Below are 27654 nucleotides of genomic sequence, written 5' to 3'. Positions count from 1 at the left end.
GTTTCCCAGTTTGTGAAGCACAGGAGGAGTGGATGCATAGTGATAATAACTGAGACAAGGGTTTATAGGGGATGTAGGGGAGGGAGGATAGGGAGGGAAAGGGACTGAGGCAGTAAACAATGAAGGTGGGAGAAGGGAGCGAGGTTTGAAGTGGGTTGGTGGCGGGGAATGTTCTAAATTGATATAGTAATGATTGTACAATTTTGATATGATTGAACTATTGAATTGTATGATATGTAAATTACGTGCCAATAAAACTGTTGAGGAAAGCTTACAGCCTTGTAACCCCGATGGAGTAGTTCTCGTCTATCCTATAGAATTGCTATCAACCAGAACCCATTGGATGGCAATGGGCTTGAGTTGGGTATTTATTTTCTAACTTTTTATTGTGTTGAAGGTTTAGAAAGCAAATCAGTTTTCTAGTCTACGCATCATACACATGCTGATTGCAATCTCCACCACGTACCATCACCCGTCTCACTGCCTTCCCATGTCCCTTGCCCTTTCCAGCTCCTTCCCTAAGCCTCCTGAATGTGGTCCTGGGGGAAATGCTGCCCTTTCATGCAAAATGAGTGATTATTCTAAAGAACATACATCTCCCTAGTGTAACCGTTCCCCTTGAAGACCTCTTGCTTGACTAAACATTGAGCCACAGAGATGAGTCCAGTTTAAGATCCGATGGGGCTAAGGTCCATAGTCTTGGGGGTTCCACCAGGCTCTGAGCAGGAAGCCTGGCCTTATTTATAATTTGGGAGTTTGTTCCAAATGTTTATCCCACTCTATCGAGGACCTTTTCAATGTGATTCCTTTCAGACCAGTCCTTCTGGTCTCAGGGTTGAGGAGACTGATGTTCAAAGTGGTTCAATAGTTTGTTGGACTGATTTTTTCCATTTGTCTTCACTCTCCTGCACACAGGGAGACATCAAAAGGCGCACCCTAGATGGCTGCTCACGAGGGTTAAAGACCCTAGTCACTACTCATCAAAGCAGGAAGGAGAACATTGCCTTGACTGCTATGAACTTGATGTCTCCCCAAATTATGGTCCTGAGTCGCCAGGCCAGTGGCTCATTTCCTCAAGGTGTTTGACTGTCTCTAAGAAGCTCTCATGATTCTGCCCCCTGTATGCGGCACTACGTTCACAGATATATTTACAGCAAATACATTGATAACCATATCCTCTGTCAAACCTCTATGTTCATGGGTACAGCACCACTGTCTCTCAGACCCGTTTAACCTGAGTGTCTTATATGCCTCAGTATTGCAGGATTGAGTGTGTAATATTTACCTCTGTTGCCTTTAACTCTGACACTGCTTCCGGTGTCTTCCCCTTTCTAAAAATGACTCATTGTATATTATCTTCTCCTTCATCTCTAGTCAGTAACTTCACTGTCCCTTTCCCTCTGCCCAGGTAACAATCAGTGAGTGTTTCATTTAGTGTGAAAATCTTTTCCTGACTTTTGACGACCATGACCTCATCCACTATGTGTGCTTTTGTGATCGACTTTTTTTCACTCAACTTAATGTCCTGTAGGTTCCTCTGTTATGAGGTGCTTCAAGGGCTCCTACACTTTATAGTATTCCATGGGTGTATGTATCATAGTTTTATGCTTCTCTGGAAGGGTATTTACAGTTTCCATATTTTTGCTTATGAATAGTGCTTCCACGACAAACGTGAGGAATGGGATTTTTTTTAGAGTGATGCCATATGCAGGTTGGAACCCTAAGTTTTCGATGAATGGTACAGAGTACAGATACGGTGGGCTCCGATGATAGGGATGGGTGTCGACTGCCTACAAAATGTGTTGGGTCTAGCACTAAACAAAAATGCGGGCACTTTTTAAAAACTAGCATTAAGAACTTAAAAGACGGTGAGAGCAATGCATTAAACCAAGTGGCCAAGCTCAGGCCCCAGGAGGCTGCCCTTCTAGCCTAAGGGTGTAGGAGCTAGGAGGTGTCGCCCAGAGGACTGAAAATACCCTTATCTTCCCAGGGTAAGTCAACCTAAAAAGTCAGCCCCCCATCCAACTAGGGGCCCCACCCCCGCCGCTCCCCGCCATTGGGGGTCTGGGCAGAGAGAAGTTCGCAGCAAGCTTGAGGGATGCAAGCAGGGACCTGATGTGTGGCTCAAACTCCAACTTTGCGCTAGCTCGGCGCAGTAAGGTCACTTGCCCCGGCCCTCCCCCGCCCCAGCCTGGGCAAGGATCCCAAGACGTGGCAACTCCTGGCCCTGGACGCGGCGGGGTTACTAATCAGCCCGGCGTGGGCGGCGGCGCGCGTGCACGACGCGGACTCGTAGCCTGGGGCGGGGCGCGCCCTGCAAGGACACACAGCCTAGGGAAGGTCTGCAAATCGTAAAGTACAAAGCGGGCGACCAAGAGGACGCGCGGAACCGCAAAGACCCAGAGGCCGACGGGTGAGTTAGGGAGCGTCGGCAAATCACGAGGGGCCAGAGGTCATCGAAAGTTGCCCGGAGGCAAGGGACCGTCTAGCAAGAGGGCCGTCCCCACACAAACAAGCCTTCCCGAAGTTAACCCTGGGGAGGATGTCGAGGCCTGCAGTTCACCCTGCAAAGCAGATAAAGCCCAGAGGCCCCGGGAAGTAATGTCCGTACTTAGGGCAGAGCTAACTGAAGCCGGAGCCTGTTAAAAGAGAAAGGCTCAAGGGAGGCTTGGGGGCTGTCTGAAATGTGCCAAGTTTACAGGCACCTTAGGGACCGGCACCAAACTGTATCCCTCGCGAATCACCAAGCACCCACGGTTTCTTGGATTAAGACCCGCCTCTCCGCCGTTAGGTCTGAACCGGTTCCCAAATTCGGATAGCAGCCGGTTCTCCTTTTTACCCTCCCCTCCCACTCGGACGTCCCTCCCCTATCTTGTACTTTCTTCTTCCTTCAGCCCCCTCCGGCGCTTTCTCCCGCCCCCCTGTCAATCACCTCGCCCCTCCGTCCAGTCAGCGGGCCAGGTGGGCGGGACCGTCTCGCGCGTCGGGCGACGTAGCGCCCCGCGGGCCGGAAAGCCGGGCGTTGCGTGACGAAGAGGCGCGTGACGGAGCAGCGGTTGGCGATGCTACAGCGACAGTCGGTGTAAACAAGGTCTCGCGCGGCCACGTCCTGCGACCATTCCTGGCTGGTGGGTGGTTCCGCACGGGGCAGCAACCGCCGGCTTCGCGGGAGGCGTTTCCCGGCTTCCGCCCAGCCTCTGGTGTCCACGCCCCTGGTACCCCACGTGGGCGTTAGGCAAGGAAGGGGGGGTGGTAGGCCGGACTCGAAGCTCATTGGCTGTCACTAATGCTGGCTCTGTCAAGCGAGCACTCTGATTGGTCGATAAGGGAGGCGTCGGGGGTTGGTGGTCTCTGAGTCCTAAGGCTCTGATTGGTTAGATGAGATAAGCTAGTGAGACACTTACTTCCGGAAGAGGTTTGATTGGCGGGCCGGGGAGGTTACCTGAGACCCCACCTTCCCCAGGGACTTTGATAGGTGAGTTTAGGATAGAAAACAGAAATTGTACCTCAAAGGGTTTTTACTGACGAGTCAGTGTAGCGCGCCCCAGGCTGCACTTTTCTTTCTTTCCTTCACAGGATTAAGGAAGGTTTGTGTACCTAAAGCCTTTAGAATTGTTAACTGGCTAACAAGGGGATCTTAGTCCCTAGGCGGGGGTCACTCTGCTAGAGCCAGCCACCGCCCCCTCTCAGGGGATCCTGGTATTTCTAGAACAGGTTTTGCTTTCCCTAAACCCAAGGAGTTGACAGGAAGAGTCCCTGCACAGGTCCTAAGGATGCTGTGAGCAGAAGATGGGATCACGGAACAGCAACAGTGCAGGATCCGGGTCCGGAAACCCCTCTGAGGGCTTGCCCCGCAGAGGGGCTGGCCTGCGACAGAGTGAGGAAGAGGAGGATGAAGATGTGGATCTGGCCCAGGTACTGGCCTATCTCCTCCGCAGGTAACTTACCTTCTGGTGTGGCCCCACCAGGCGCCACCAACAGTTCCTTGATCAAACCACCAGGCAGGGAAGTTACTGTGGATTGGGAGCAGTTAGCCCCGAACAACTGTTCTACGTGAACAGAAGAGTCTCTCCATACTGGCAGTCTGCCTGTCTGTCTCAGTCAGCCACTGCTCCCGTAACAGAAATGGCACAGTGGATGGCTTTAAAAGCAAGTTTATTTTCTCCCAGCGTAGGGGGTGGGTGGGGTTAAAAGATCAATGCACAATGCCAACTCTAGGGAAAGGCTCTTTGTCTTTGTCCACTCTGGAAGGAGGACCCTGTCTGTTCAGCTTCTGCTTCCGGGTTCTTTGGAGATCTCCATGAGTCTTGGCCTTCACCTTCTTCGTGTAGATCTCAAAAAAGACTCACTCAAGATAATACCCGATACCTCACTCACTTAACAAAAACAACCCATTCCCAAATACAGGGCAGGTGTAGAGGTAAGGATTGACAGCACACATTTTGGGGCTGTAACATTCCATCCTTGGCACCCCCAGATTCATGTTCTTGCCACGTGCAAAACGCTGTCACCCCATCGCATCATCCAAAAGGTCTTAAATTTGCTCCAAGTCCAAAATCTTCTAAGTTTTCTCAGTCAAATCTGAGTGAGGCTTTAGGTGTATTCTGTGCAAGAACAGAATCTCTCCTCATTGTGCAATCCAGAGTACAAATGATCTGTTTCCAGAGTACAGCGGTGGAACAGGCACGGGGTAGACATTTTATTACAAATAGGAGAAATTGGGGGGGGGGTGAGGAGAAGCACTAAGCATGTAAAAAACCTAGCAGAAAAAATTTTATTAGCTCTGAAGACTTGAGAATAAGCCTTTCTTCTCTGAAACAACCCGGACAGTGGCCCCACCCTCTGAATTTTAGTGATGGTCCTTCAGCTCGGGCTTCCACTCTGTGTTCCAGGCTCTCTGGGGCAGCAGTCCACTCCCTTAGGTTCAGATGGCCCATTCTCCTGCTCGATCTAAGTAACCACCAGATGCCCTGAGCCTCTGTAAGCCCCATTCTTCCGTCTCTGGGCCGGGCAGCTCTTAACCTTTCCGTTTGGGGCAGTGGCCCCCTCCCTATGACATTCTATAATGGAAGTCCCACACTCCGCACCAAGTTGGCAAAATCCTAACCAGGAGACCTTGGCCCCACCATTTGAACCAGAGAAGGCTTGCTGTTCTCCTCCCAACAGTTGGTGCTTATCGCTCCACTGCTTCAGGGATGGCCCTTTTCTTGGTGGACATCAGACAAGAGACAGGCAGTGTTCTCTCCCGTCCTTTTTCTCCCTGCCTTCAAGCTCGAGAGTTATCTGCTGTGGTAGTCCTCAGCCCCATCAGTTGCAACCTTAATCTTTCTAACCAAAGATGGTGTAGAGCCGTCTTGGGTGCGGATTCTAGGACACGTGTTCTTAGTTTGTACTAAAGATTTCAAGTTCTGTTTTCATTTGGCAATGCTTTCTTGGAAGACCATCACTTTCCTTGCCTTTGCTATATGTAATTGGCAAAGAATAACCATGGAGCTGCTTAAGATCTTGCTTAGAAATTTCATCAGTCAGATCTCCAACATTATCACTTACAAATTCTACCTTCCACCCAACGTTTGAACATAATTCACACAAGTTCTTCACCACTTAAAATCATAAAAATCCTTTTCCCTCCTCCATTGACCGGCAACACATTTGTCTTTGTTATTGTTGTTTAAAGCCTCATCAGAAACGTTTATCATCCACATTCGTAGCAGCATTTTGTTTCTGGCACGGTATGTACTCTGAGGTGATAAAACTCTGCAGCTCTCTTCGGTTCCTTCTGAGCCCTCACCAGAATTGCCTTTGACAATCCTAAGTTTACCGGTAGGCTCTTCACGACAGGCTAAGCATTTACTAGATGAGGAGGAAGTGGGGTAAGTGAGGCTACATTGAAGGGGTTGCAATGGAGATGTTGAAACAAAATGTGTATAAATTGTGGAATGTAAAACTGGTGGTCTGCTCTGTAAGCCATCACCTAATTCATAACAGAAAGTTAAAGAAGAAGAAGTCATCCAGCCTCTCCCAATTACCCAATTCCAAAGCTCCTTCCACAGTTGGGGTATCTGTCTGAGCAACAGCCCACTTGTCCACTTCCAAATTCTGTCTTGGTTATCTAGTCCTGCTATAGCCGAGCAGCCACAGGGAGAGGCTTCAGCAAGTCTTTTCTCATGGGTCAGAAGACTGTTGTTAGGTGCAGTTAGTCGCCCCTGGCTCAGCAGCCCCGCTAAACACTGCTTGCTATTGCTCCTTCCTCACAGCCCGTGTTTGAGTGCATTGCTGCAGCTCTGTCTCGGTCCAGCTCATGAGGACTGACTCGCTTGCTCTGGCAAATGTAATCGCCTCTTCCAGGGACTGCGCTCACTCTCTTGATGGCATGTCCACAATAGGTGAGATGATGCCACGCCATCTCGCTTCTAAGGAGCATCTGGAAGTACCTCCTCTGAGACAGATTTGTTTGTCCTTCTGGCATAGCCCATTATACTTCTCGGTATGTTTTGCCAATGCCGTCATTCAAATGAAGTCTCCGACGGGCTTCCTTCTTCATTGTCCAGCTTTCCCCTGCATGATGAGGCGATCAAGAATACCTGGCTTGAGTCAGGCACATCTGAGTCTCAGAGTGACCTCTTTGTGCAGGTTTGCCAAACACGGTATATTGGTTTGATATCTTGATTGCTGCTGTCATAAAGATTGTTGGTCCAAGCAAAATGGAACCCTTGCCAGCCTCTGTCCTCTCTGTTTATCATGCTGTCTGCTGGTCCAGTGATGAGGATTTCTGTTTTGAAGTGTAATACATCCTGACAACTGTAACCTCTGATCTTCATTAGAAAGTGCTTCAAGCCCTCCTTACTTGGAGCAAGCAAAGCTGTGTCATCAGTACGTCACAGGTACTGATGGCTGCAGTCTTCGCATAGTCCTGCTCCTCGGAAAAACTGAGTGTTGTGAAAGGAGGCAACCTCAACGCACACCTCTGCTGATTTTAAACCATATGTATCTCTTACTCCAAACATCCTACTTCCCAGGACGTGTTCTGCAATCCTATGGGTCAAAGGAGGCTGGAAGTTCACATTCAGTGCCAGCCTAAGGGATGCCTTCTCCGTCAGCTCTAGAGGATGCTCCGGGCTTCTTTGACTTCTGTTGGTCAGTTCCTTGGAGGTCTCCATCTTTCTTGGCATCTACCTTAGCCCACTTCTCTCTTGCTTGTTTGCTTGCTTGCTATTATCTCTCTCTCTCTTTTTTTTTTGCTTTTATCTCTTATATTTCAAAAGAGTGAAGCAAGATACCTCCTATACTCATCCTGGCTCATTAACATAACAAAGGAAAGCATGCCATTCCCCAGTGGGATTTTAACCACTGGCTTAGAGGTTAGAATTTACAGCACAGATTTTGAGGGTGAGAGTGCATCCCACAGTATCATCCATGACTCTCCATCCACTGAGAGCGGTTGCCCAGAGAACCCACTCTTGTGTTTGAGGCATCTTCTCTGGTTATGACTATGTCAGTGTAGTCTGTTTTCTAAATACACAAGTATAAAGAAAGGGCCCTGGTGGGAACGAATTAAAGTGGTAGAGAAAAGCTGCACTTGGGTAAAGCCATTGACATATGATAGGAGATCCTGTGGGCTTACTTGAAAAACGAGTTTTAAGTTGACCTGCCACTAATACTGTTCTTGCGGACAGAATGGCTTGAAAGACGTCACCGCAAAGAGCAGACAGGGAAAGGGTCCAACAGCCTGCTTCTTTGCTTCGGGATCCTTAGGGTCCGATGAGCTAGGGGCCCCTCAGAATGCCGAGTTCTGCACTGGGTCCCTCAGGCAGAAGCTTGGAGGAAAAGCTCTCACAACTTTCGGCTCTCTGGGCCCATCAGCCTCCACGGCACGGATCCCTGCTCTGAGAGCGAGAATCCGTTTCCCACTGGGTCCTGTAGGTGACTGAAAAGCACAGTCAAAGTGTAGACAGCCGCAAACCCCCAAATTGGGGCAGTAGGAGAGCTTGAGGACCAAGTGATGTAAGAACTGGCTAGCCGGTTGGTTTGGGGAGAGGGGTTCCCCCTTTATCACGGGCGGCGGGGGTCTCTCCACAGAGGCCAAGTGAGGTTGATGCAGGGTGGAGGTGCAGCAAATTTACAACTCATCCAGGCCCTCTCTGACTCGGAGGACGAACCGGACAGTTTCTGGAATGGCCACCTGGGGAACCGACACAGCCCACCTGGTAAGAAGGAAAAAGTACGGTCCTAAATTTGGAAGATTCATTTGAAGGCTTTTTTTTTTTCTGGGCATCAGGGGTGACTAACCACGAGTTAAGTTCAAAGAAGAAAATGGAATGAGGGGGTCCTTGCCACCCCCAATATATAAAGCCACCATGGGTTGGGACCCACCTTCCCACGTTTTGGGTCCAGTTGTGTCAAGTGTCTTCTGGGGCTGGAAAAGACGGGCTCAAACTTCTTCTTAGTGCTCACCGTGGATGTAAACCCCGACACCCGGGAGCTGGAATGCAATGAGATCAAGACCCAAGTGGAATTGGCCACGGGACGACTGGGGCTTAGGCGTGCCGCCCTGGAGCTCAGCTTTCCTCGGATGCTGCACCAGGTAGGCCCCTCCCCCTCGAGCCACCACCCTGCCAGCCCCACAGCCAAGGGGAGAAACGGCGCCACGGAAAGGTGTGGTGCCTGAGCCAGGCAGCCCTTGGTCACCTGCATCAGAGTTCTGGGAGACAGACTTCCTCTGTGTGTGGGGGGTCCTTTCTGTAGCAAGAGCAGTATCTTGGGAGGAGGGGCCCTCCAGTGTTCCCCACTTGCTTCCATCTAGAGAGAACGAGGCCTCAGCCACCAGGGGAGCTTCTCTCTCGGAGAACAGTCTCGAGTGATGTCGCAGTGAGTATGGGGGTTGGTGGAGACCCTCTAAGGGCCGGACAGGCGCTATCACCCCAACCTTGCGTGGAAGACAGTTGCATCCAGCGGGGTTGCAGCGTTGACCAGAGGAACGCGGAGAGAGGAAGTCAGAGGACGGTGGAGTGGGTGAAGGAAAGGCGGTTTGCGCAGAGCCAGAGGGGAGAAGAAGCTGCTGGTGACACCCCAGCCAGCCCTGTGAGAATCCTACTGACGGGCCTCCATGCCCTCTGCTTCTCCAGCTTTTTCCCAAACTATTTGGGCTTCACGGATACCTACACTCAGAAGGTTTTCTGTGGCATTTACAGCAAAGATGGTCAGATCTTCATGTCTGCTTGCCAAGGTACCAGACCCGGTGTCACAAGCTACCCATCCCTGGGAAAGGAAGTGGAAACACCCCCCACCCCGCCCCACCGCCCACTGACTGAGCTAGAAAGAGCCAGACCCTGGCTGTGGGATACTTGCCCATAGCCTGCATCCCATACGAGAAAGCGCCCACACGTCACGGGGTGAGAGAGGTCTAATCGAGAGATAGCCCAAGGAGAGTGTTCCGCTCACACAGACCAGACAATCCGCCTGTACGACTGCCGGTATGGCCGTTTCCACAAATTCAAGAGCATCAAGGCCCGGGACGTAGGCTGGAGCATTCTGGATGTGGCCTTCACTCCTGATGGGAACCACTTCCTCTACTCCAGCTGGTCTGACTACAGTGAGTACGCCTCATGAGCCGGAGCTCTTCAAACTCCCTCTCCTCTGAAGCAGAACACCACACCCCCTTCCCAGGGTGCTCTGACACCCTTGCCTTGGTTCCTTGTCCTCCTATGAATGCTCCCACTCCCTGCCCCAGCCCTCAACAACGGTGTTTCTCTTCTCTTAGTTCACATCTGCAACATCCACGGGGAGGGAGACACACACACGGCCCTGGATCTAAGGTACTGGCTTCCCTTCCTGGTCAGACTCCTCAGGAACTGCTGAAGGAGCAACCCTCTCCAACGGGAGCTCCGGCTAGAGGGAAAAGTCCACTAGCTTCAAGTTCCACTTTGAATTCCTGGGAGGGCCCCACCAGGCCTGCCCACCCGAGAACCGGGTAAAGGAGATGGTTGCAGGGTAATTCTGGGATCCCAACTGAAGTGGCCCACCTTCCAGCATGAATTAGCAGCGCTTCTCGTTCCCCTTCGAAGTGTTCCTTACGACCCTCGTCAGACCCCACGTAGATTCCTAAAGCTGAAGGGCAGCCTGCTCACTCAACTCACTCTTGGCTCTCTTCAGGCCGGATGATCGTAGCTTTGCCGTCTTCTCCATCGCCGTCTCCTCGGATGGACGAGAGGTGCTGGGAGGGTGAGTACTGGCAGGGCGTGACCCCTGAATGAGGGAAATGAATAGGAGCTCTCCCGGCATCTGCGAAGGACAAGGAGCCCTGCTCCAAGGTCAGGGTTTACAAGTTCCTTCACCTCTTGCTTGCCTTCTCCCCAGCAGGAGACAGAGTTCTAAAGCCTCTGTGTAAGGCCGCTGACTCCTGCGGGAGAGACGAGCGCTGCCCCCTCACCCCCCCCCCAGTAGGATCAGATCCAGACTCTCTGGAGCATGCCCGGCATCACTCCCCATGGCCCTCACCTCAAGACTTTCCTTACCTGCTCCCTTTCAGGGCCAACGACGGCTGCCTCTATGTCTTTGACCGAGAACAGAACCGGCGTACCCTTCAGGTATTGCTCCTGAGACTTAGAGCCTCTGCTTCCTGTTGTACAGCCTACTAGAAGACCCGGAAAGAGGTCCTAGGTGTCCCGCCCTCCTCTTCCCCTAGATTGAGTCCCATGAGGATGATGTGAACGCGGTGGCCTTTGCTGACATAAGCTCCCAGATCCTGTTCTCTGGGGGAGACGATGCTGTCTGCAAAGTGTGGGATCGACGCACCATGCGAGAGGATGACCCCAAGCCCGTGGGCGCGCTGGCCGGACACCAGGACGGCATCACCTTCATTGACAGCAAGGTGGGCAGGGGGAGTCAGGACTTGGTGCAGCCCAGCTGCTTGCCCAGCTTCCACTTGTCGTGGGGGTGGGGGTGAGGGTAGGGGTGAAACTAGACCAGCACGGGAGCTTGCCAAGGTTGACAAGAGCTCTAATGTAGGGAAGGGGCTTGTGGCAGGAAATGTGAGATCCGTGTAGACCCACCAGGCCTACACCAGGAACAAGGCAGGGCTGGAGTCAAGTAGAAGAGACCTTAATCCAGATGTAGCATAGAAGGACCAACCAGTGGCCTGGGCAAAGGACAGATCTGAGCTGAGACCCAAAGGTGAGCTCACCTGGAAGAAGGAAGCAGAAAGCCACAGCCTGGTGTTCCTGATTCCTCAATTAGAGGAGGGGCCGGCTGCCAGGTGCCATCGCTCAGAAGTTCTGGTGGTTGCTTCATCTGCATCTTTGCATTCTCAGGGCGATGCCCGGTATCTCATCTCCAACTCCAAAGACCAGACTATCAAGCTCTGGGACATCCGGCGCTTTTCCAGCCGCGAAGGCATGGAAGCCTCTCGCCAAGCTGCCACGCAGCAAAACTGGGACTACCGCTGGCAGCAGGTGCCCCCAAAAGGTGAGCGTGACAGGGGAACCGGAGATCTGGAGATGTGAGTCGGGGCAGCAGTTCCAGGATGCAGTAAGGCTTGGTTGGTACAGGCACCGGGGTGTGACTGCAGTTTGCAGCCGAGTCCTGGAGGGCCCCCACCCCCATTCTGCTGGGCCAAGCATCAACCCTCTATGGCTGGGACGGTGGGTGGGGCCGGGGTGGGGGGATGGCATCGGAAGTAAGGATTTTCAAACAGCAAGACTACACGAGTGGTTTGTTGACGTTGCTGCTATTAGCTGCTGTCGAGTTAGCCCCCAGCTCATCGGGACCCCTTCCACAGTGGAAGTAAATGCCATCTTGTCGTGCACCACCCCGTGACTCGTTCCAGATTGGACTCTTGCAATCCCTAGGGGTTCCTTAGGCTGGTTTTTGGAAGTAGATCTGCAGGCGTTTCTTCTAAGCCTGTCTTAGTCCAGAAGCAATGCCGAAGCCTGCTAAGTATCCTGGCAACACCAACACACAAGCCTCTACTTACAGGGTGGGGGTGGTGGCTGTGCGTAACGTATGTTGGCCGGGACAGAAACGGAATCTGGTTCTTCCCCTCAGAAGGCAAGGATCCCACCACCGAACTGCCAGTGCCCCAGTTGAGTAGGAGGGCAAACCCCCAGTGGAGAGTTGAACAGGCCACTGGCTGTGAGCATCGACTGGTCTTTGGCCAAGGAGCAATGGTATGGAGGCATCCGGAAACAGACTCCCTAACCTCAGCCTCTCCCTGCATCCTCACCCAGTGTGGCAGAAGCTGAAGCTGCCAGGAGACAGTTCGCTTATGACCTACCGTGGCCACGGAGTGCTGCACACCCTCATCCGCTGCCGGTTCTCCCCCGCTCACAGCACCGGGCAGCAGTTCATCTACAGCGGCTGCTCCACTGGCAAAGTGATTGGTAAGGATTGTATCAGAACCCGGGGCGTCAGGAAGGCAGCCTGGTTCCCTGGCCCTATCCCTGTAACCACCTTGAAAGAGCCCAGTGGCAGCTACAGGTGAAATTTACTGCATGCTGGAGCAGGGGAGGTTTAAATGCAGAAAGAAGAAACATTTTAGATAAAAGGAACATAGGTTTCTAGTCAGTCAGTATAATACATTACCAAGAACACTCGGTTCCTTTTGATAACCTTACGGGAGAAGGGAACAGAGAAGACATCAGCACATCGAAAAAGACAGACAGACAGACAGACAGACACAAAACCCACCGACACAGGCACCATGCTGCTGAGCCAAAGACAGGCCCTCAGATGAGGCCCTTGCAGAGAAAGAGGAGTTTGCACCCCTTCCAGGTACACATCAGTCAGCTCACACATCTGCAGGGTCGGCCCACTGTTTACGATTGTCTGGCCTTCCAAATAGGGTGGGTTTTTAGCAAATTCTGCTGAAAGCCCTATTCCATGTTGTAAACGCGTGTGTGCTGTTGAGTCTGTCTCTCCTCCGGGGACCTACAGAACCATTTAGAACTGCCCTAGAGGGCTCCTTGGCTTTTCTAACCAAATCACAGCTTTCTGCTACGGAGCGGCTAGTGAATTTGAACTGCCGACTCTCTGGATAGCAGTTGATTGGTTAACCCCACTGCACCACCAGAGCCTGCCCCCCACCCCCCTCTCTCTCGACCGTAGACCCTATGAAATGTAGTGAAGGGCCAAGATACCTCCCTTCCACTAGCCACCCCTCAACCCAAGCTTGGGAAAGGACCAGGGAAAAGAAACTCGAGGAATGAGTGTTTTCTGGCCTGGGCTTTGCTCCCCCAGGAAAGAAAGTTGCTTGAAGGGCCAGTGCACACTGCTGTTGAGGGAGAGGGGAGGAGGGTGGCCTGGGGGGTCCTCTGACGGTCCTCCTCCACTCTGCCTTCTCCCGGACAGTGTACGACCTGCTTACTGGCCACATCGTGAAGAAGCTGACCCACCACAAGGCCTGCGTGCGCGACGTCAGCTGGCACCCCTTTGAGGAGAAGATCGTCAGCAGTTCGGTGAGGCTGCGAGGGTTCAGGGAGCCTGGTCCGGGTCTGGGATGGGGCAGCACCCCCTTGACCGCTTGTCACCTTCGGCCCTGCAGTGGGACAGGAACCTGCGTCTGTGGCAGTACTGCCAAGCTGAGTACTTCGAAGATGACATGCCAGAGTCCAGGGAAGGCCCCCGTGCCCCTCCATCAGCACCCCCCTCCTGCATGGCCTCTTCCTCTCCTCAGTAGGGCTGACCTCCAGCCTCCTGTTGGGGGGAGCCTCTCCACAAGCTCTCTGCCTCCTGTTGGGGGGAGCCTCTCCACAAGCTCTCTGCCTCCTTCTCCCTCTCTCTCTTCTGGGGGATATTTGGAGGAACTGCTGGTTTTGGACTGGGAGAAATAAGCCTAGGCTTCTGGGCTCCCCGCTGAGCCCTGGGGGGATCTGCCCCTCAGGACAGAGTGGCCTCTTCGCACACCACGCGCACATACACCCCCAATTGGTTTGGGTCCTTATCTCTGGCAGGACTGCCAGCCCAGATGTTTTGAATCCTGGGTGGATGGTAGGTGTTGGCTCATAGAGTAGTGTGCCTGAGGCCAGGTGTCACGTGACCAGTCCCGTGACTGGGCATCCTGGCCTCTGTTCCTGCACAGGTCTTGATGGCTAGAGTCCTAGCCCTTCAGTGGGGAGGGGGGTAGGGAAGGGAGTTTTCTCAGCACCCTCCTGGGGCGGCAGTGATGTCTTCGCTCCCCTGCCTGTGTCTTTGAGGGCATGAGCTCCGTGAGGCCTCCCACAGTGCGGGCCCTCTCACCCAGAGCCCCACCCTGCAGGAGGCCAGCAGCTTCCAGGAGGAAGGGCTGCTCACTGGCTTTGGCTCCCTCAATAAACTCCCTGTGGGAACCTGTCTCAGCGTCTCTGTCACACTCTGTTTTTCTTACAAGGCCTTACAGCCTCTCTTTAAGAAACAGTTCTAACAAAGCCTCCAGGTATGCCTTTTCATGGGAGAAAACAGTCTTGACACCCCCCGATGAAGGGAAATTCTACACCTCCCTCACCAACCTCAGAACTCCTAGCAAGTAGACATCAAGGTAGCAGGGAGATGAGCACATTTTAAGTTGGAGCCCAGGAAGGTGTGCCTGCCTCTGCTCTGGGTCCGGCCCTGCAGAGGCAGCGCCTGAACGCAGAGCCGGGACACCTAGTTGACAGGCAGACTCCACCCTGAGCCCTTCACACTGACAACATGGTGTACGCTCACAGGCAGCCTGTGCACACAGAGGTCCCGACCTGCCCCGGAGCCACAGGTGGTCTGTGAGAGCTGGGCCTCTCATCCACCTCTGTCTCCGTCCTTCCATTACATGCACCGTCTCTGAGGTCGTGCACCCGCAGGGCACTCGAAGACTTTCTCAGCAGAATGCCCTGTGCAGTCTGTGATTTAGAAGGACTCCGTGTGTTCTCTCTCCTGCTGTGCCGCCTCCCGTGGAAATGCCATGCCAGATAACGTCTCCCCACCAGCCCTGAAAAGGTCCCTGCCTGCCTCTCTGAGGGCCACTGCTCCACTCCCTCCATACCTGTAGGGCACCAGGCCCAGGGGTAAGTTACAGTGTCCCCATAGTGTCCCCAAAGCCCCCTTTAATCCAGGCCCCACACACCAGCCACGCTTCTCATTAAGAGATGCATTTTTCCATGTAGTTTTAATTTGTTACTTAATTTTTTAAACTTGTAAATGCTTGTTGTGCTAATAATAGTATCTTTTGCCCTACTGCCCACAGTGTAAGAGGAAGTCAATCCAGGAGGGATATATATATGTATATGTATAATACTCTGATTTTTTGGTTACAGTATACTTTTAAAAATTCACAGCTTTCCTCTAGTTCTCTAGTTCCTAAATGCTTCCTCCCCCCCCCCCCCCCCCACTATCATGATCCGAATTCTACCTTGCAAGCCTGGATAGACTAGAGGATGTACACTGGTGGAGATAGGAACTGGAAACAGGGAAACTGTGTCCTTCACAACTATTGACACTTGGGTGAAAAAACTTTTTAAAATTATTTTATTGGGTCCTCTTACAAATATTATGACATTCCATATATATCAAGCAAACTTGTATCTATGCTGCAGATACCAAGGGCTCAAGCAGAAGGCGAATGTTTTGAGAACGATGATGGCAACCAATGTACACATGTGCTTGACACGATGGATGGATGGATAGAGTGTGATAAGAAATGATTTTTTTAAAAGGAACATAAAAGTGTGACACAGTGTGCACTGTGCAGTCTGTCCACACAGCAGTCCTGGGGCCAGACTGCCCCAGGAAGCCCCATCAGACCATTCAAGAACTGGGGCTGGACCACACCTGGGCCCCAGTGACTTGAGTAGGTAGGTACCCCAGCTGATGCACCTCCCACCAGCTGAGATGGGCACAGCACCACATGCACAACGAGCCTGCTGGGTCCTGAAATGGTAGGCTCTGTGCTCAGGCCCCGGGAAAGGGCGGGGATCATACAAGTGATGAGACCGATGGAGATTGTTCCATAATGACGTCTAAGATGTGGTTGGTTTTCTCTTTAGGATCCCTGATTTCCCCTGTGGAGCAAACCCACAGAAAACAGGGAGGGAGAGGCGGTGGTTCTTGACCAACTGCAGGCAGATCCAAGCAGGCCGTGGACAAGGGCAGCCCTGGGCAGTAGGCCTGGCTGTCCGATGTGAGCATCGAGCTGAGGACACAGACCCAGGGGGTGACGGGGACACAGGTCACTCAGGACACACAGGAACCACACACCCAAGGCCTGCTGACGTGGCAGCCCTCCACCCTGGCCCCTTACTGCCCCCCGCCCCTCTCCCCTGCCTGCCAGCTGCCATCAGGCCTCTGCCCTGTGTCTGCCACACCTGTCACTGCCTGTCCCTGTCCAGGGGGCCCATCAGCCCCTCCTCAGCTGCCCAGCGGAGCAAGCAGTTCGTGGGGAGGGGAGGGAACATGGAGCGGGGGCTGGTGGTAGGGTCGGGGGCGGGGGCCCGAATCCGGGCCCTGCTGGGCTGTCTGCTGAAGGCGCTGCTCTGGCTGGCCTCTGCCTTGCTGTACTTTGGAAGCGAGCAGGCCGCCCGCCTCCTTGGTAGCCCCTGCTTACGGCGCCTCTACCACGCCTGGTTGGCGGCAGTGGTCATCTTCGGGCCCCTTCTCCAATTCCATGTCAACCCACGGACTATCTTCGCCAGCCACGGCAACTTCTTCAACATGTGAGTCCACGCAAGGCATGGGAGCCGGTCCCCTGCACTCTGAGAGCCCGGCTCCCCCTTGCCAGCCAGGCTCTGATGCCCTGCCAGCCAGGCCAGCAGCTAAGAATAGATCAGGAGGTTGCAGGGAAGGTCGGGAGGGGGAAGGGAAGAATGTTGGGGCAAAGGGGGGGGGGGCGGCGGCCGTGCTTGACAGCGGGAACCCAAGCCCAGTGAGAGAGGAAACATGGACCCTAGAAGGCTAGGGGGGCTGCCAAGGAGATGCTGATGTCCAAATGGGCGGCGGTTGTGGGAATGGAAGGGTGAGGACGGAGGCCGAACTGAGTGGGGGACACCGGCCACATCCCTCAGGGGTGATAGGCTTGGCACATCCATCTCAGTACCCTCCCTCCTCCCCCCACAGAAAATTCGTGAATTCAGCCTGGGGCTGGACGTGCACTTTCCTCGGGGGCTTCGTGCTGCTGGTGGTCTTCCTGGCCACCAGGCGAGTGACCGTGACCGCGCGGCACCTGAGCCGACTGGTGGTGGGGGCAGCGGTGTGGCGGGGGGCTGGCCGGGCCTTCCTGCTCATTGAGGACCTGACGGGCTCATGCTTTGAGCCTGTGCCCCAGGGACTGCTGCTTCATGAGCTGCCCGACCGGCGCAGCTGCCTGGCTGCCGGCCACCAGTGGCGGGGCTACACGGTCTCCTCCCACACCTTCCTGCTCACCTTCTGCTGCCTGCTGATGGCGGAGGAAGCGGCCGTGTTTGCCAAGTACCTGGCCCACGGCCTGCCTGCCGGTGCCCCGCTGCGCCTGGTCTTCCTGCTGAACGTGCTGCTGCTGGGCCTCTGGAACTTCCTGCTGCTGTGCACCGTCATCTACTTCCACCAGTACACTCACAAGGTGGTGGGGGCCGCGGTGGGCACCTTCGCCTGGTACCTCACCTACGGCAGCTGGTATCATCAGCCCTGGTCCCCGGGGAGCCCCGGCCACGGGCTCTTCCCTCGCCCCCGCGCCAGCCGTAAGCACAACTGAAGAAATAAAGGCACAGCAGGCCTGCCACGGGCTCGGCTCCTCATTCAGCGTCTGGAGGGAAGGGGAAGCCATAGAAAGAGGGTCTGGTAGTCCTGGGAGTTCTCAGTTCTAGTCCTTCATCCTTACCTTGACCTCTACACCTCCCCACCCCCACCCACCCCTACCCCTGCCATGCTATCAGCCTCTTACCCTGGGAGACTTCTGGCGCTTCCTGGGGACAAGGAACAGCACTATGAAGGCAGGCCATGGTCCCCTTAGGTGCTGGCCACACCTAATCAGGGCAGGAGATCCAGCCCAACCAGGTGGTTTGGGTTTCCTTGCCTCTCCCACCACACACGGGGCTGTTAACCGCAAGGTACGCAGTTCAAAGCCACCAGCCGCTCCGTGGAACAAAGACAGGGCTTTCTACTTACTCCCATAAAAATTAGCCTCCGAGTCACTGAGTCCTCATCAACTCGTTGACAGCAACTTAGTGGCTTCTTTATAGTAATGAGCCTCCCCCACTGGGTCTCTCCCCTGCCCCTGGGCCCTGCCCATCTGAGCACCTGGCTCAGGGGCCCTGTCAGACCTTGTCCTCCCAGAGGGCATCTGGTATGCTCATTTATTACATATATATATATATATATATATATATATATATTAGCCCAACATGTAACCACTTTCCCACCTGGTCTCCTTCCCAGTGGGAAACCGAGCAGGTGAAGAGCCCCACCCACAGAAGGCCCACAGTCCAACACAACAGCCATGAGTGACCTAGACCAGGACTTGGGTAGGCCAGGAATGCCTCTGAAGTCATTCGGGAAATGTTAAAGGATTTTATTCAGGTAATGGTGATTCCATTTGTTGGTAAAATATGTTTATGGCTCGCAAATAACTTTTAAATTGTTGTGAGGGACAGGACTGGCTCTTCTGTTGGGAAACTTACCAACCCCATGATCTAGAAAAGCCCCAAGCCCATTAGTGTTGAATCACTTACCACCCGTGGAGACCTTATGGACATAGGAGAGCTGCTCTATAAATCTTTTTTTTTTAATTAAAAGATCATTTTATTGGGGGCTCTTATAACAATTCGTACATCAATTGTATCAAGCATATTTGTACATATGTTGCCACCATTATTTTCTAAACATTTGCTTTCTATTGAGCCCTTGGTATCAGCTCCTCTTTTTTCCCTCCCTCCACGCCCCCCACCCTCATGACCCCTTGATAAATCATAAATTATTATCATTTTTATACCTTACACTGACTGCTGTCTCCCTTCCCCCATGGTTTTGGTTATTGTCCCCTGCTCATTTATAAGTGTTCATTAAGCCAAGCATAGCTTCAGGCCATGCGAATAAGAAAGACAAGATGTCTGGTTTCTTGGGGCACATGGACCACTGGGGGAGACAGATGATAAACACACCCATACTAATAGCAAGCACTTGTATACGTACTTGTATACAAGCCTGGTATGAATACAAGGCTCTCAGTGACTAAGCTCTGTATCTCAACTGATTTCATCTTCATGACAGCACTGCCAGTAGGCTTAGCTTGTTCCCATTGTCAAGTTGGGAAAACTGAGGCACATCGATTCATTTGTTCACAGTTTAAAAATAGGAAAATACGGGTCCATTGTGCACCAAACCAGGGGTCAGTCAACTACAGTCCATTTGTGGGCAGCTTTTGCAGTGGCCTGTAAGCGCAGAATGATTTTTACATTTGGAAGTGGTTGAAAAGCTCAATATTGTATTTTATGAATCATGGAAATTACATCAAATTCTGAATGCTGGTGCCCAGAAAGTTTCGCTGGAGCTTCCCTGCAACCATGAATGGCACGGGAGTTGCTACAAAGACGACCGAACAGCTCACAGAGCCTATCTGGCCTTGTGCACACACAGAAGTTTGCTGTACAACCGTGGTCTAAGCCACCCCATTCTCCTCTCTCCTCAAATATGCTGGCCAACAGCTGCAAGGAGCCTCATGGTGTAGCGGTTACACATTGGGGTGTGACCTGCAAGGCCAGCAGTTCAACACTGCTCAGGAGAAAGAAAGAGCTTACAGGAAGAGTTACAGTCTGGGAAACTCAGAGGGGCAGTTCTACACTGTCCTATAGGGTCACTCAGGACAGCATCCACTCCATGGCAGGGGCTGTTTGTTCTCTTTTGAATGACTGAGAGTTCAAGTGTCATGAAGGAACGGAAGCGTGTCATGCAGTTGGAGACAGGTGCTCTACAAGCGAGGTAGAGAGAGCTCTCTTTGCAGAGGGGCGTTTTGGGGTGAGAACAGAAAGAAAGCAGATAACATGAACCAAGTGGAGGTGTCTGTCTCCAGCAAGTGTTATCAGCCAGAGGATGAACACGGTACATTGGGCAAAACAAAAAGTCCAGGTATGTCCAAGTGGAAGAATGGAGGTGGGGAAAGCAGTAGAAAGTGAGGTTGAAGGGTCGGCCTCTGGGCCCGGTGATCCCTTTGGATTCATTGGAAGAGCCACAAGAGTCTCTGGAATGCTTTAAGCAGCGAGGGGGCATCATTCTGTGGGCTTCCTGGAACGGCGCTAGAGCAGAAGAGAACGGAGGAAGGCTCAGAACTGGATGGGGCCAGCGCCTGGCTGCCACTGCATGGCTGAACCTGGAGCCAGAGGGTCCAGGAGAGGGGAGGCAGGGAGGCCAGAAGCTGGATGACAGAACGGGGAAATGCAGGCGTCAGGAGGTGGGAGGTAGGAAAGCGGGCAGTGGGAAAAAGAAGAGGAATGGAAGGGCCCGAGAATCACCAGGAGAGCCCGGTCGAGGAGGCGGGGCCGGGCGGGAAGGCGGGGCCGGGGAGTGGAGGCGGGGCCGGGCTGGAGGTGGGGCCGGGAGGGAAGGCGGGGCCGGATGTGGAGGCGGGGCCGGGCGTGGAGGCGGGGCCGGGCGTGGAGGCGGGGCCGGGGCGTGGAGGTGGGACCGGAGCGTGGAGGCGGGGCCGGGCGTGGAGGCGGGGCCGGGGCGTGGAGGTGGGACCGGGGCGAGGAGGCGGGGCCGGGATGTGGAGGCGGGGCCGGGGCGAGGAGGTGGGACCGGAGCGTGGAGGCGGGGCCGGGGCGAGGAGGCGGGGCCGGGATGTGGAGGTGGGGCCGGAGCGTGGAGGCGGGGCCGAGGCGTGGAGGCGGGGCCGGGGCGTGGAGGCGGGGCCGGGGCGTGGAGGTGGGACCGGGGCGTGGAGGCGGGGCCGGAGCGTGGAGGCGGGGCCGGGACGTGGAGGCGGGGCCGGGGCGAGGAGGCGGGCCGGGGCGGAGAAGGTCTAAGAAACGCTTCTCTCTGGCTGTAGGCGGAGCCGCGATTGGGCTAGTTTCCTTTGCTCCTCCCTCCTCTCTCTTCTCTGATCGGCCCGCCCCCTCCAGTACCTCCACGCCCCCACTCCGCAGGAAGGCGGTGCGGGCGGCTTTCACTTTCCCTTCCCCGTGCCCTCTCGTTGCTCCTCGCGCCGCATAAGGACCCCCTCCCCAGCCATGACCACGCTCAGGGTCCAGCCTGATGCCCAAGCCAAGGTGAGTGCAGCAGGTTCTAGCAAGGGCCCTTTAGGGAGGCGTGGCTCCGAGAGGGTGAAGGCGAATCTGTCTAGCCCCAGGCCCCCTGACGCGCGTGGGGTGGGGTGGGGTGGGGTGGGGTGAGGGGGTCAATCGACGGAGGCTACGCTCCCGCTCCCGGAGCACCTGAGCCCACCTGGAAACCGGTCAGGCATGCCTGCCGGGAGTGGTGAGGCGGCTGTGGTTCAGTGGTGGGAGGTGAAGCAGAGAGCTGGCGTGGAGGGGAAGTCTGCTGGCGGGGGGCCCAGGCCACCCACAGGCGCATACAGGACCAGCTCCTGCCACCTCGTGGCTTTCTCACCAGGGCTCCAGGGCCCACCCCAACGGGCTCTCAGTTTCTGCCGTAGCTTTCACCCAAGCCTTTTTCAGGGCTACCCAGGCTGCTGTCCTGGACCACCCACCCTTCTTAGCCAGATGGTTCTCACTTCCCTAATCCAGCCCTACGGAGATCCACACTCTCCCCGGGTCCACAGGGATACACTGTCTGCCACCCCATCCACTCCACGCTTCCCCCAAATCCTAAAGGAACGCCCTCAAATGAATTAGCCATGAAGGCAGGCTTCTCAAGGGTGGTCTGTGCCCCCACAGGTGGATGTGTTCCGGGAAGACCTGTGTACCAAGGTAAGACCTAGCCCATCAGCACTCCCACCAGTCTCCAACTGCCACCACTCAGTCCTCCCTTGCTGGGCAAGCTAGGCCCTGCTGCCATGGCTAGGAAAGGCATTTGGCTCTGACATTTAACCTTCCCCCACCCCTACCTCACATGCAGACAGAAAACCTGCTAGGGAGCTATTTCCCCAAGAAGATTTCCGACTTGGATGCATTTTTAAAGGTACAGGGGGGGGGGGGGAGACAGGCAACGGGCTAGAGGGTCGAGGGCAAGGGGAGATGGGGATGGCGGACATAAGGATGAGGAGGCAGGGGACACGCTTGCCTCGAGCCTTCCTCCCACCCTATACCAGGAGCCAGCTCTCAATGAAGCCAACTTGAGCCAACTCAAGGCTCCATTGGACATCCCAGTGCCTGATCCAGTCAAGGAGAAGGAGAAGGAGGAGCGGAGGAAACAGCAGGAGGCAAGCTGGAGCTGGAGATGGGCTGGGGAAGGGGACCCCTCATAAGGACAATTAAACTCGGGCCTGATTCCCATGGGCCTTCTCTCCCTACAGAAGGAAGATCAGGCTGAAAAGAAGAAAGGGGAAGATGAAGATAAAGGTGGTAGAAAGCACTGTCGTGGGAAGGGGGTGGAGGCCTAGTCCCCCAGAGCTCAGCCTGACGCCTGGTCCTCTTTCCAGGTCCTCCCTGTGGCCCAGTGAACTGCAATGAGAAGATCGTGGGGCTCTTGGAGCTCCTGAAGCCAGAGATTAAAGATGTCATTGAACAGCTCAACCTGGTGAGCCCTCCCACTGGCACACCCAGGCTTCAGGCTGAACCCTTTGCCCTCCTTGGCCCCCGTCAGTTAGTACATGACACCTACCAAGTCCTAGCAGGAAAGGCACGTCCAGTGAAGGCAGAAGTCTAGGACCTGGGGCTCAGGCTGGTCCCGCCACACCTCCCCCTCTTGTTAGAATTAAGTAGGGCTGGCTGTGGTCTGTGACTTAGATGTCATTCCCTGGTCTCAGGTCACCACCTGGTTGCAGCTACAGATCCCTCGGATTGAGGATGGCAACAACTTTGGAGTTGCCGTTCAGGTGAGAGGTTGCCCCATGGCCCTGACACCCCCTCCAGTCTGCGCCGCGTGCTATGTCACCCTCTCGCGCTCTGCCAACAGGAAAAGGTGTTTGAGCTGATGACCAGCCTTCACACCAAGCTGGAAGGCTTCCACACCCAGATCTCCAAGTGAGTGGCCACCCACCCATGCCACATGCCTGCTTTTGGTTTAGGGACAGAGGTTGGAACTACTGTCACCTCCTCCTACAGGACCTACACCCTTCTCTCACTTCCCACAGGTATTTTTCTGAGCGGGGCGATGCAGTGGCGAAGGCAGCCAAGCAGCCCCATGTGGTAGGTGGCCCAGGGCAAAGGGGGGTGGGGGAGGGGAATGGTCACAATGGGGGATGAAGACAGGCTGATCCCCCAACTTCCCTCAGGGTGACTTCCGGCAGCTGGTGCATGAGCTGGATGAGGCAGAGTACCGGGATATCCGACTGATGGTCATGGAGATCCGGAATGCTTATGTGAGGAGATCAGGGCAGGGCAGGTGGGGGGGGGCAGAGGGCAGCTCTCCCAGGTTATCCATGCTCCCTGACCCTGCAGGCTATGGGTGAAGGGTGGCAAGATGTGGCTTCTTCACAAGCCTGGAAATGGGGCACAGAGCCGTTGGGACCTGCAGCTGACTCCCACTCCTCCCCCGCCCTCTAGGCTGTGCTGTATGACATCATCCTGAAGAACTTCGAGAAGCTCAAGAAGCCGAGGGGAGAGACAAAGGGCATGATCTATTGAGGCCTCCGCTCTCGCTCTCATTCTGTGATGGGCACAGCAGAGATGCTCCTGCCTTTATTGGGGACTTGTCTCCTAAGTTTCTTCTAAGGGGTTTCCCCTCACCTTGCTGCCCAGGTGCAATAAATACAGTCACGCATTGCCCGTCAGCCGGAATCTCTTTATTGGGCCCTGAGCCTACCAGCCCTGGCTCATGCATTGCCATGAGTGGGACCGATCCCCTGGACGATTTGTGTGTTCAGCTGCTGGTTGGTCCAGTCCTGCCGAATGTCGTCAAGGTGAGCATCAAAGTCCACGAGGTGCTGGTGGGCCCGGCCCTCCAACAGTGCACCTACTGTCTGCCGAGACTCTTCCCAGTCCCTCCACATCACCCTGCGATCAGAACCCCCATGGAAGTCAAACGGTGGGCACCGGGGACAAACACAGAACTTGGTAGTGGTTAGGTTTTGACAAAAGGGCCCTTGGGGTAGGGCATAAGGTGCCCAGGAGCCTTGCACTTCCAAGGAGGGAGTGGGGCACTCACAAGTTCTTGTCCTTGGGGAGCCAATGGGGACCATGGTTCTCCAGCACGATGACTGGGGGCACACGAGGCTGAGGCACCAGTTTCTGATTATCCAGCTGCATAGACAAGGATGGGGAGGGAAGAGCTGCCGGGATTCCACTCCACACTTTCCCTCCCACCCTCACCCTCACCGCCTGAATCCCCGAGCTCACCATGATGAGTACTGCAGCAGGGAAAAACTCTGCAATTCGCCCAGCAATTTTCAGGGCCAGGGGCCCAGGACTGTAGAGACAAATATCAGAGGGATAAGAAGCTGACTCGGCAGGAGCCACCCATCTGAGCTGGGCCTGCGGGAGAAGGCGTGCGAAGTGACCCCTCCTTAATGCACAATGCTTGGTGTTCGGATGCTTGCTATGGGAAGCCAATAGATGGTGTTGGCTGCTGGTGAAAGTGGGCACCGGAACCACATGTGCTGACCCAAAAATGCCACTTACCCAGAATTCTCTATAGGAATAGGACAGCGCATGTGTTAGCAAATGATTGGAAAGCACCTCCAATGTTTAATGTAATCAACCCTAGACAGTCATAGATACTACAGTAGCTGTTAAGGTAAGGCAGATCTTGGTGTGGCCATGGGAAAATACCGGATATTTATTAAGGGGAGGTGGGAGTGAGTTACAAACAGTAGGCACCCCTCCATGAGGGATTGGTTTCAGGACCCTCACCATCCCCAAATTTGAGGGTGCTTTAGCCCCTCATTTGAAATGCCAGCATGTTTGCATAAGCCTAAGCAGAACTTCCTGGATACTATTTTTTAAAATTTTTACTGGGGGCTCATACAACTCATCACAATCTATCCATCCATCCATTGTGTCAAGCACATCTGTACATTTGTTGCCATCATCATTCTCAAAACATTTTCTCTCTACTTGAGCTTCTCATTTTTCCCCTCTCCCCCACCCTCCCTCCCTCCTTCTAAACCCTTGATAATTTATAAATTATTATTTTTTCATGTCTTACACTAACTGCTGTCTCTCTTCACCCACTGCCTCCCTGAACACATCATCTCTAAATCACTTACGATCCCTAAAATAACTTACATTCTCGCCTAACCTTTGAGGGATGGCTTTGGCCCCTTAATTGTGTCTCCCCAATATTTTCCAACTCTGGATACAGAATTATAGGTAAAGAAGAACAAAGTCGTATGTCTAATTTAGCCCATTGAAATGATTCATGTATGTGTATACATAACTTGGAGCTGTATGTACTTCAAACTAACAAATTGCATTAGTTTTCCTCGTTTCTCCACAAACATCTTGAAGTCCCCTGACATAGAAGCATTCCTTCTCATTAAGCTGTTGGTTGGGTCTCTCAGTCCTGGGGATATCACCTGTCCTTTCCCGAGAACACACGTTCCCTCCCCAGCCCTAGCTCCTCCAGCGCAGGGCTGCCTTACTCACCCTTCTGTTTCTTCCCTCCGGTTTGGGCCTAGGGCAGGATGGGCAGACCCTGCTTCTTAGTGTTAGATAAAGGAGAGATGGCAGGAGTGACCTTGGGTTTTCCGACCTCCACCCCATAACCCTTTGCCTTGTGGTTTGGGGGCTACCCCACTCACCTCTGGTCATCCAGAGCTGCATTGGCATGGTAGTACCCAGCCACCACTAGACCGCCCTGGGCACTCCACACATCCACCTGCCATGGGAAAGGGGCTTTCAGGAACGAAATGAAGACCAGGATCACCGCCAAAGGGCTGGGGATGGGCTTAGGCTAGGGGCATTGGCATGCTCAGTGGGGGTCCAGCAGGAGCACCTGGTTGAGGGCGACCTCCAGCATGACGGACAGGGCTAGGTGACTGTGGAATAGGGGGACACAGTCCGTGAGGCACAGGCATTCACCAGATGGCGACGCCGGTGCCAGCAACAACCCGTTGACAGCAGCGTGTGGGTACCGCGCAGCATGTAGGCACATTTTCACGTAGGCCCGCGCTGAGATCTCCACCTCTCCCATGGCAAGCGGGGCCTGCCCAGGAGCAAAACAAGCACAGCTGGTGCTGGGCCCTCCCTGCCCGGCCAGCCCCCAGGACCCATCCATGCAGCTCCCGTGCCCTCCTGGACTACTGACACCCTCACCTACGTGCGGCTGTGACGCTGACTCAGCACGGGTGCCCGCCCCGGCCTAGAAGGAAGTCCCGATTGCACCCCTCAATTCTGAGCTCCGCCTCCTCCCCCCACCCCGTCCCCAGCAGGCGGGCGCGGATGCCAGTCTCCCTGGGCCCCCAGCGCCAGCTGCTCCAAGCTGACCCACTTCTGGAGTCCCGCCCACAGGGTACTCTTCGATAGGCCTAGAGGTTCTCCTTTTATCCAATCAGAGGCCTCTGTTTCCATCCAACCGAAAGCGCTCACAGATGTAAACTTAAGAATTGTCCGCAGCTTATTGGCTGGGCGACCAGAACAAATTTGTCTTGGAGGAAGTACACGCAGAAGGCGCCTTTGAAGCCTGGTGCTGAGATGTGTCAGTACTTTGAACCTGTTATCAGGAGGAACTAACCCCTAGCACGTGCTTGACCGTGTGGGGGAAAGAGGAAGATCCAGAGTGAGATGGATGGGCAGTGGCTGCAAACACGGGAAAGACTGAGCATGGGTAACCAGGCCATGTTCCATACTGTTGCACGTAAGGGTGAGTCCGGTGCTTACCTGTGCTGCCGGCAGAGCCAACCGTGTCAAGGGGCCTGCCCAACATGTCCTGAGTAGTATAGTCAAACAGGCAGGCTTAGCAGGCCTTGCTGCTCCTGTTAAGTGAACCCATCTGTGCCCCAGCCTGACTTGCTTACGGGCTGTCACCTTCACAAGTATGGCACAGCTGGCCCTTGGTTTCTTTAAAACAGTACCTGTTGCCCATGGCGCTTCAGAATGAAATAAGGTCATCGTTAGAAGCAGGTTTCTAAACTGCTGAATCTGATGCAACATTCTCGACCCATATTTAATAACGAGACAAGGCCCTGGATTACCAAACAATCCCGTGGAGTTTCTGCCGAAGGCCACAGTGGAGGAAACTTTGCCGCTACCTTCTGAACAGGCCTGAATCCTGAAAGGTGGAGCTAAATCAGCAATTGGCTAACGAAGGGACAAAGAGCATCAGAAAGCTCCTCGTGGCCCGTCCTCTAGCATCTTGCTCTTTCCTTTCCCACAATGCACCCCTCTAAGAGCTCAAAAAAGGCGCCCTGGTGGTACAGTGGGTTACTCGGAGTTCGGCAGTCTGAACCCACCAACCACTCCTTGGAAGATGAACTACCTGCTCCCTTAAAGATTTACAGCCTTGGAAACTCTCTACACAGTTGGAAATGACTCGATGGCAGTGAGCATATAACAGGCCTGCTCTGTTGTTTAGGATGGACATTTCATTCATGTTTGTCTTCCTGGTACCCTGTTCCCTTTATCACCCATGCATACAGTGTTTAGACAGAGGTGGCACTTAGTAGGTGCTTTGTAAGTGAATGACACA

General features: G+C 54.2%; 4 protein-coding genes across 16 annotated transcripts; 3 read left to right on the top strand and 1 right to left on the bottom strand.

Moving 5' to 3' along the window:
• The first annotated feature begins 2271 nt into the window (after positions 1-2271).
• Positions 2272-14325, top strand: DCAF11 (DDB1 and CUL4 associated factor 11). 11 transcript variants are annotated; one of them, XR_012779678.1, is made up of 17 exons: positions 2272-2413; positions 2895-3091; positions 3765-3938; positions 8080-8207; positions 8448-8584; positions 8804-8868; positions 9126-9226; positions 9446-9592; positions 9761-9815; positions 10153-10221; positions 10529-10586; positions 10685-10870; positions 11310-11463; positions 12225-12377; positions 13345-13451; positions 13538-13722; positions 13759-14325. XR_012779678.1 is itself a non-coding variant. In XM_075530762.1 (16 exons), the coding sequence occupies exons 3-16, from the start codon at positions 3790-3792 to the stop codon at positions 13670-13672; spliced, it is 1644 nt and encodes a 547-aa protein (XP_075386877.1). In that variant the 5' UTR covers positions 2272-2413; positions 2895-3128; positions 3765-3789; the 3' UTR covers positions 13673-14325. The 11 variants fall into 11 exon arrangements, 1 of the variants encoding a protein (XP_075386877.1); XR_012779677.1 differs by having other exon boundaries at positions 3738-3938; XR_012779681.1 differs by having other exon boundaries at positions 2895-3128; positions 3765-3915; positions 8135-8207.
• A 1648-nt stretch (positions 14326-15973) lies between these two features.
• Positions 15974-17668, top strand: FITM1 (fat storage inducing transmembrane protein 1). Its single transcript, XM_075531435.1, has 2 exons — positions 15974-16655; positions 17056-17668. The coding sequence occupies exons 1-2, from the start codon at positions 16396-16398 to the stop codon at positions 17666-17668; spliced, it is 873 nt and encodes a 290-aa protein (XP_075387550.1). The 5' UTR covers positions 15974-16395.
• A 3345-nt stretch (positions 17669-21013) lies between these two features.
• On the top strand, positions 21014-23794 carry PSME1 (proteasome activator subunit 1). The gene is made up of 11 exons (XM_075531395.1): positions 21014-21176; positions 21804-21836; positions 21985-22047; positions 22178-22288; positions 22382-22427; positions 22508-22605; positions 22835-22903; positions 22984-23051; positions 23162-23216; positions 23303-23389; positions 23574-23794. The coding sequence occupies exons 1-11, from the start codon at positions 21138-21140 to the stop codon at positions 23652-23654; spliced, it is 750 nt and encodes a 249-aa protein (XP_075387510.1). The 5' UTR covers positions 21014-21137; the 3' UTR covers positions 23655-23794.
• EMC9 (ER membrane protein complex subunit 9) lies at positions 23791-26426 on the bottom strand. Of its 3 annotated transcripts, none has more exons than XM_075531397.1 (6): positions 26287-26426; positions 25963-26172; positions 25769-25845; positions 24366-24435; positions 24175-24269; positions 23791-24023 (listed from the first exon to the last, which is right to left on the bottom strand). In XM_075531397.1, exons 2-6 carry the CDS (start codon positions 26158-26160, stop codon positions 23843-23845), a joined length of 621 nt encoding a protein of 206 aa, XP_075387512.1. In that variant the 5' UTR covers positions 26161-26172; positions 26287-26426; the 3' UTR covers positions 23791-23842. The 3 variants fall into 3 exon arrangements, with proteins under 3 accessions (XP_075387512.1, XP_075387513.1, XP_075387511.1); XM_075531398.1 differs by having other exon boundaries at positions 26283-26415; XM_075531396.1 differs by lacking the exon at positions 26287-26426 and having other exon boundaries at positions 25963-26275.
• Positions 26427-27654: the final 1228 nt, after the last annotated feature.

Source organism: Tenrec ecaudatus, chromosome 14 (assembly GCF_050624435.1).
Source record: "Tenrec ecaudatus isolate mTenEca1 chromosome 14, mTenEca1.hap1, whole genome shotgun sequence".
NCBI classification, from domain to species: Eukaryota; Metazoa; Chordata; class Mammalia; order Afrosoricida; family Tenrecidae; genus Tenrec; species Tenrec ecaudatus.
This window is presented reverse-complemented; position numbering and strand designations above follow the sequence as displayed.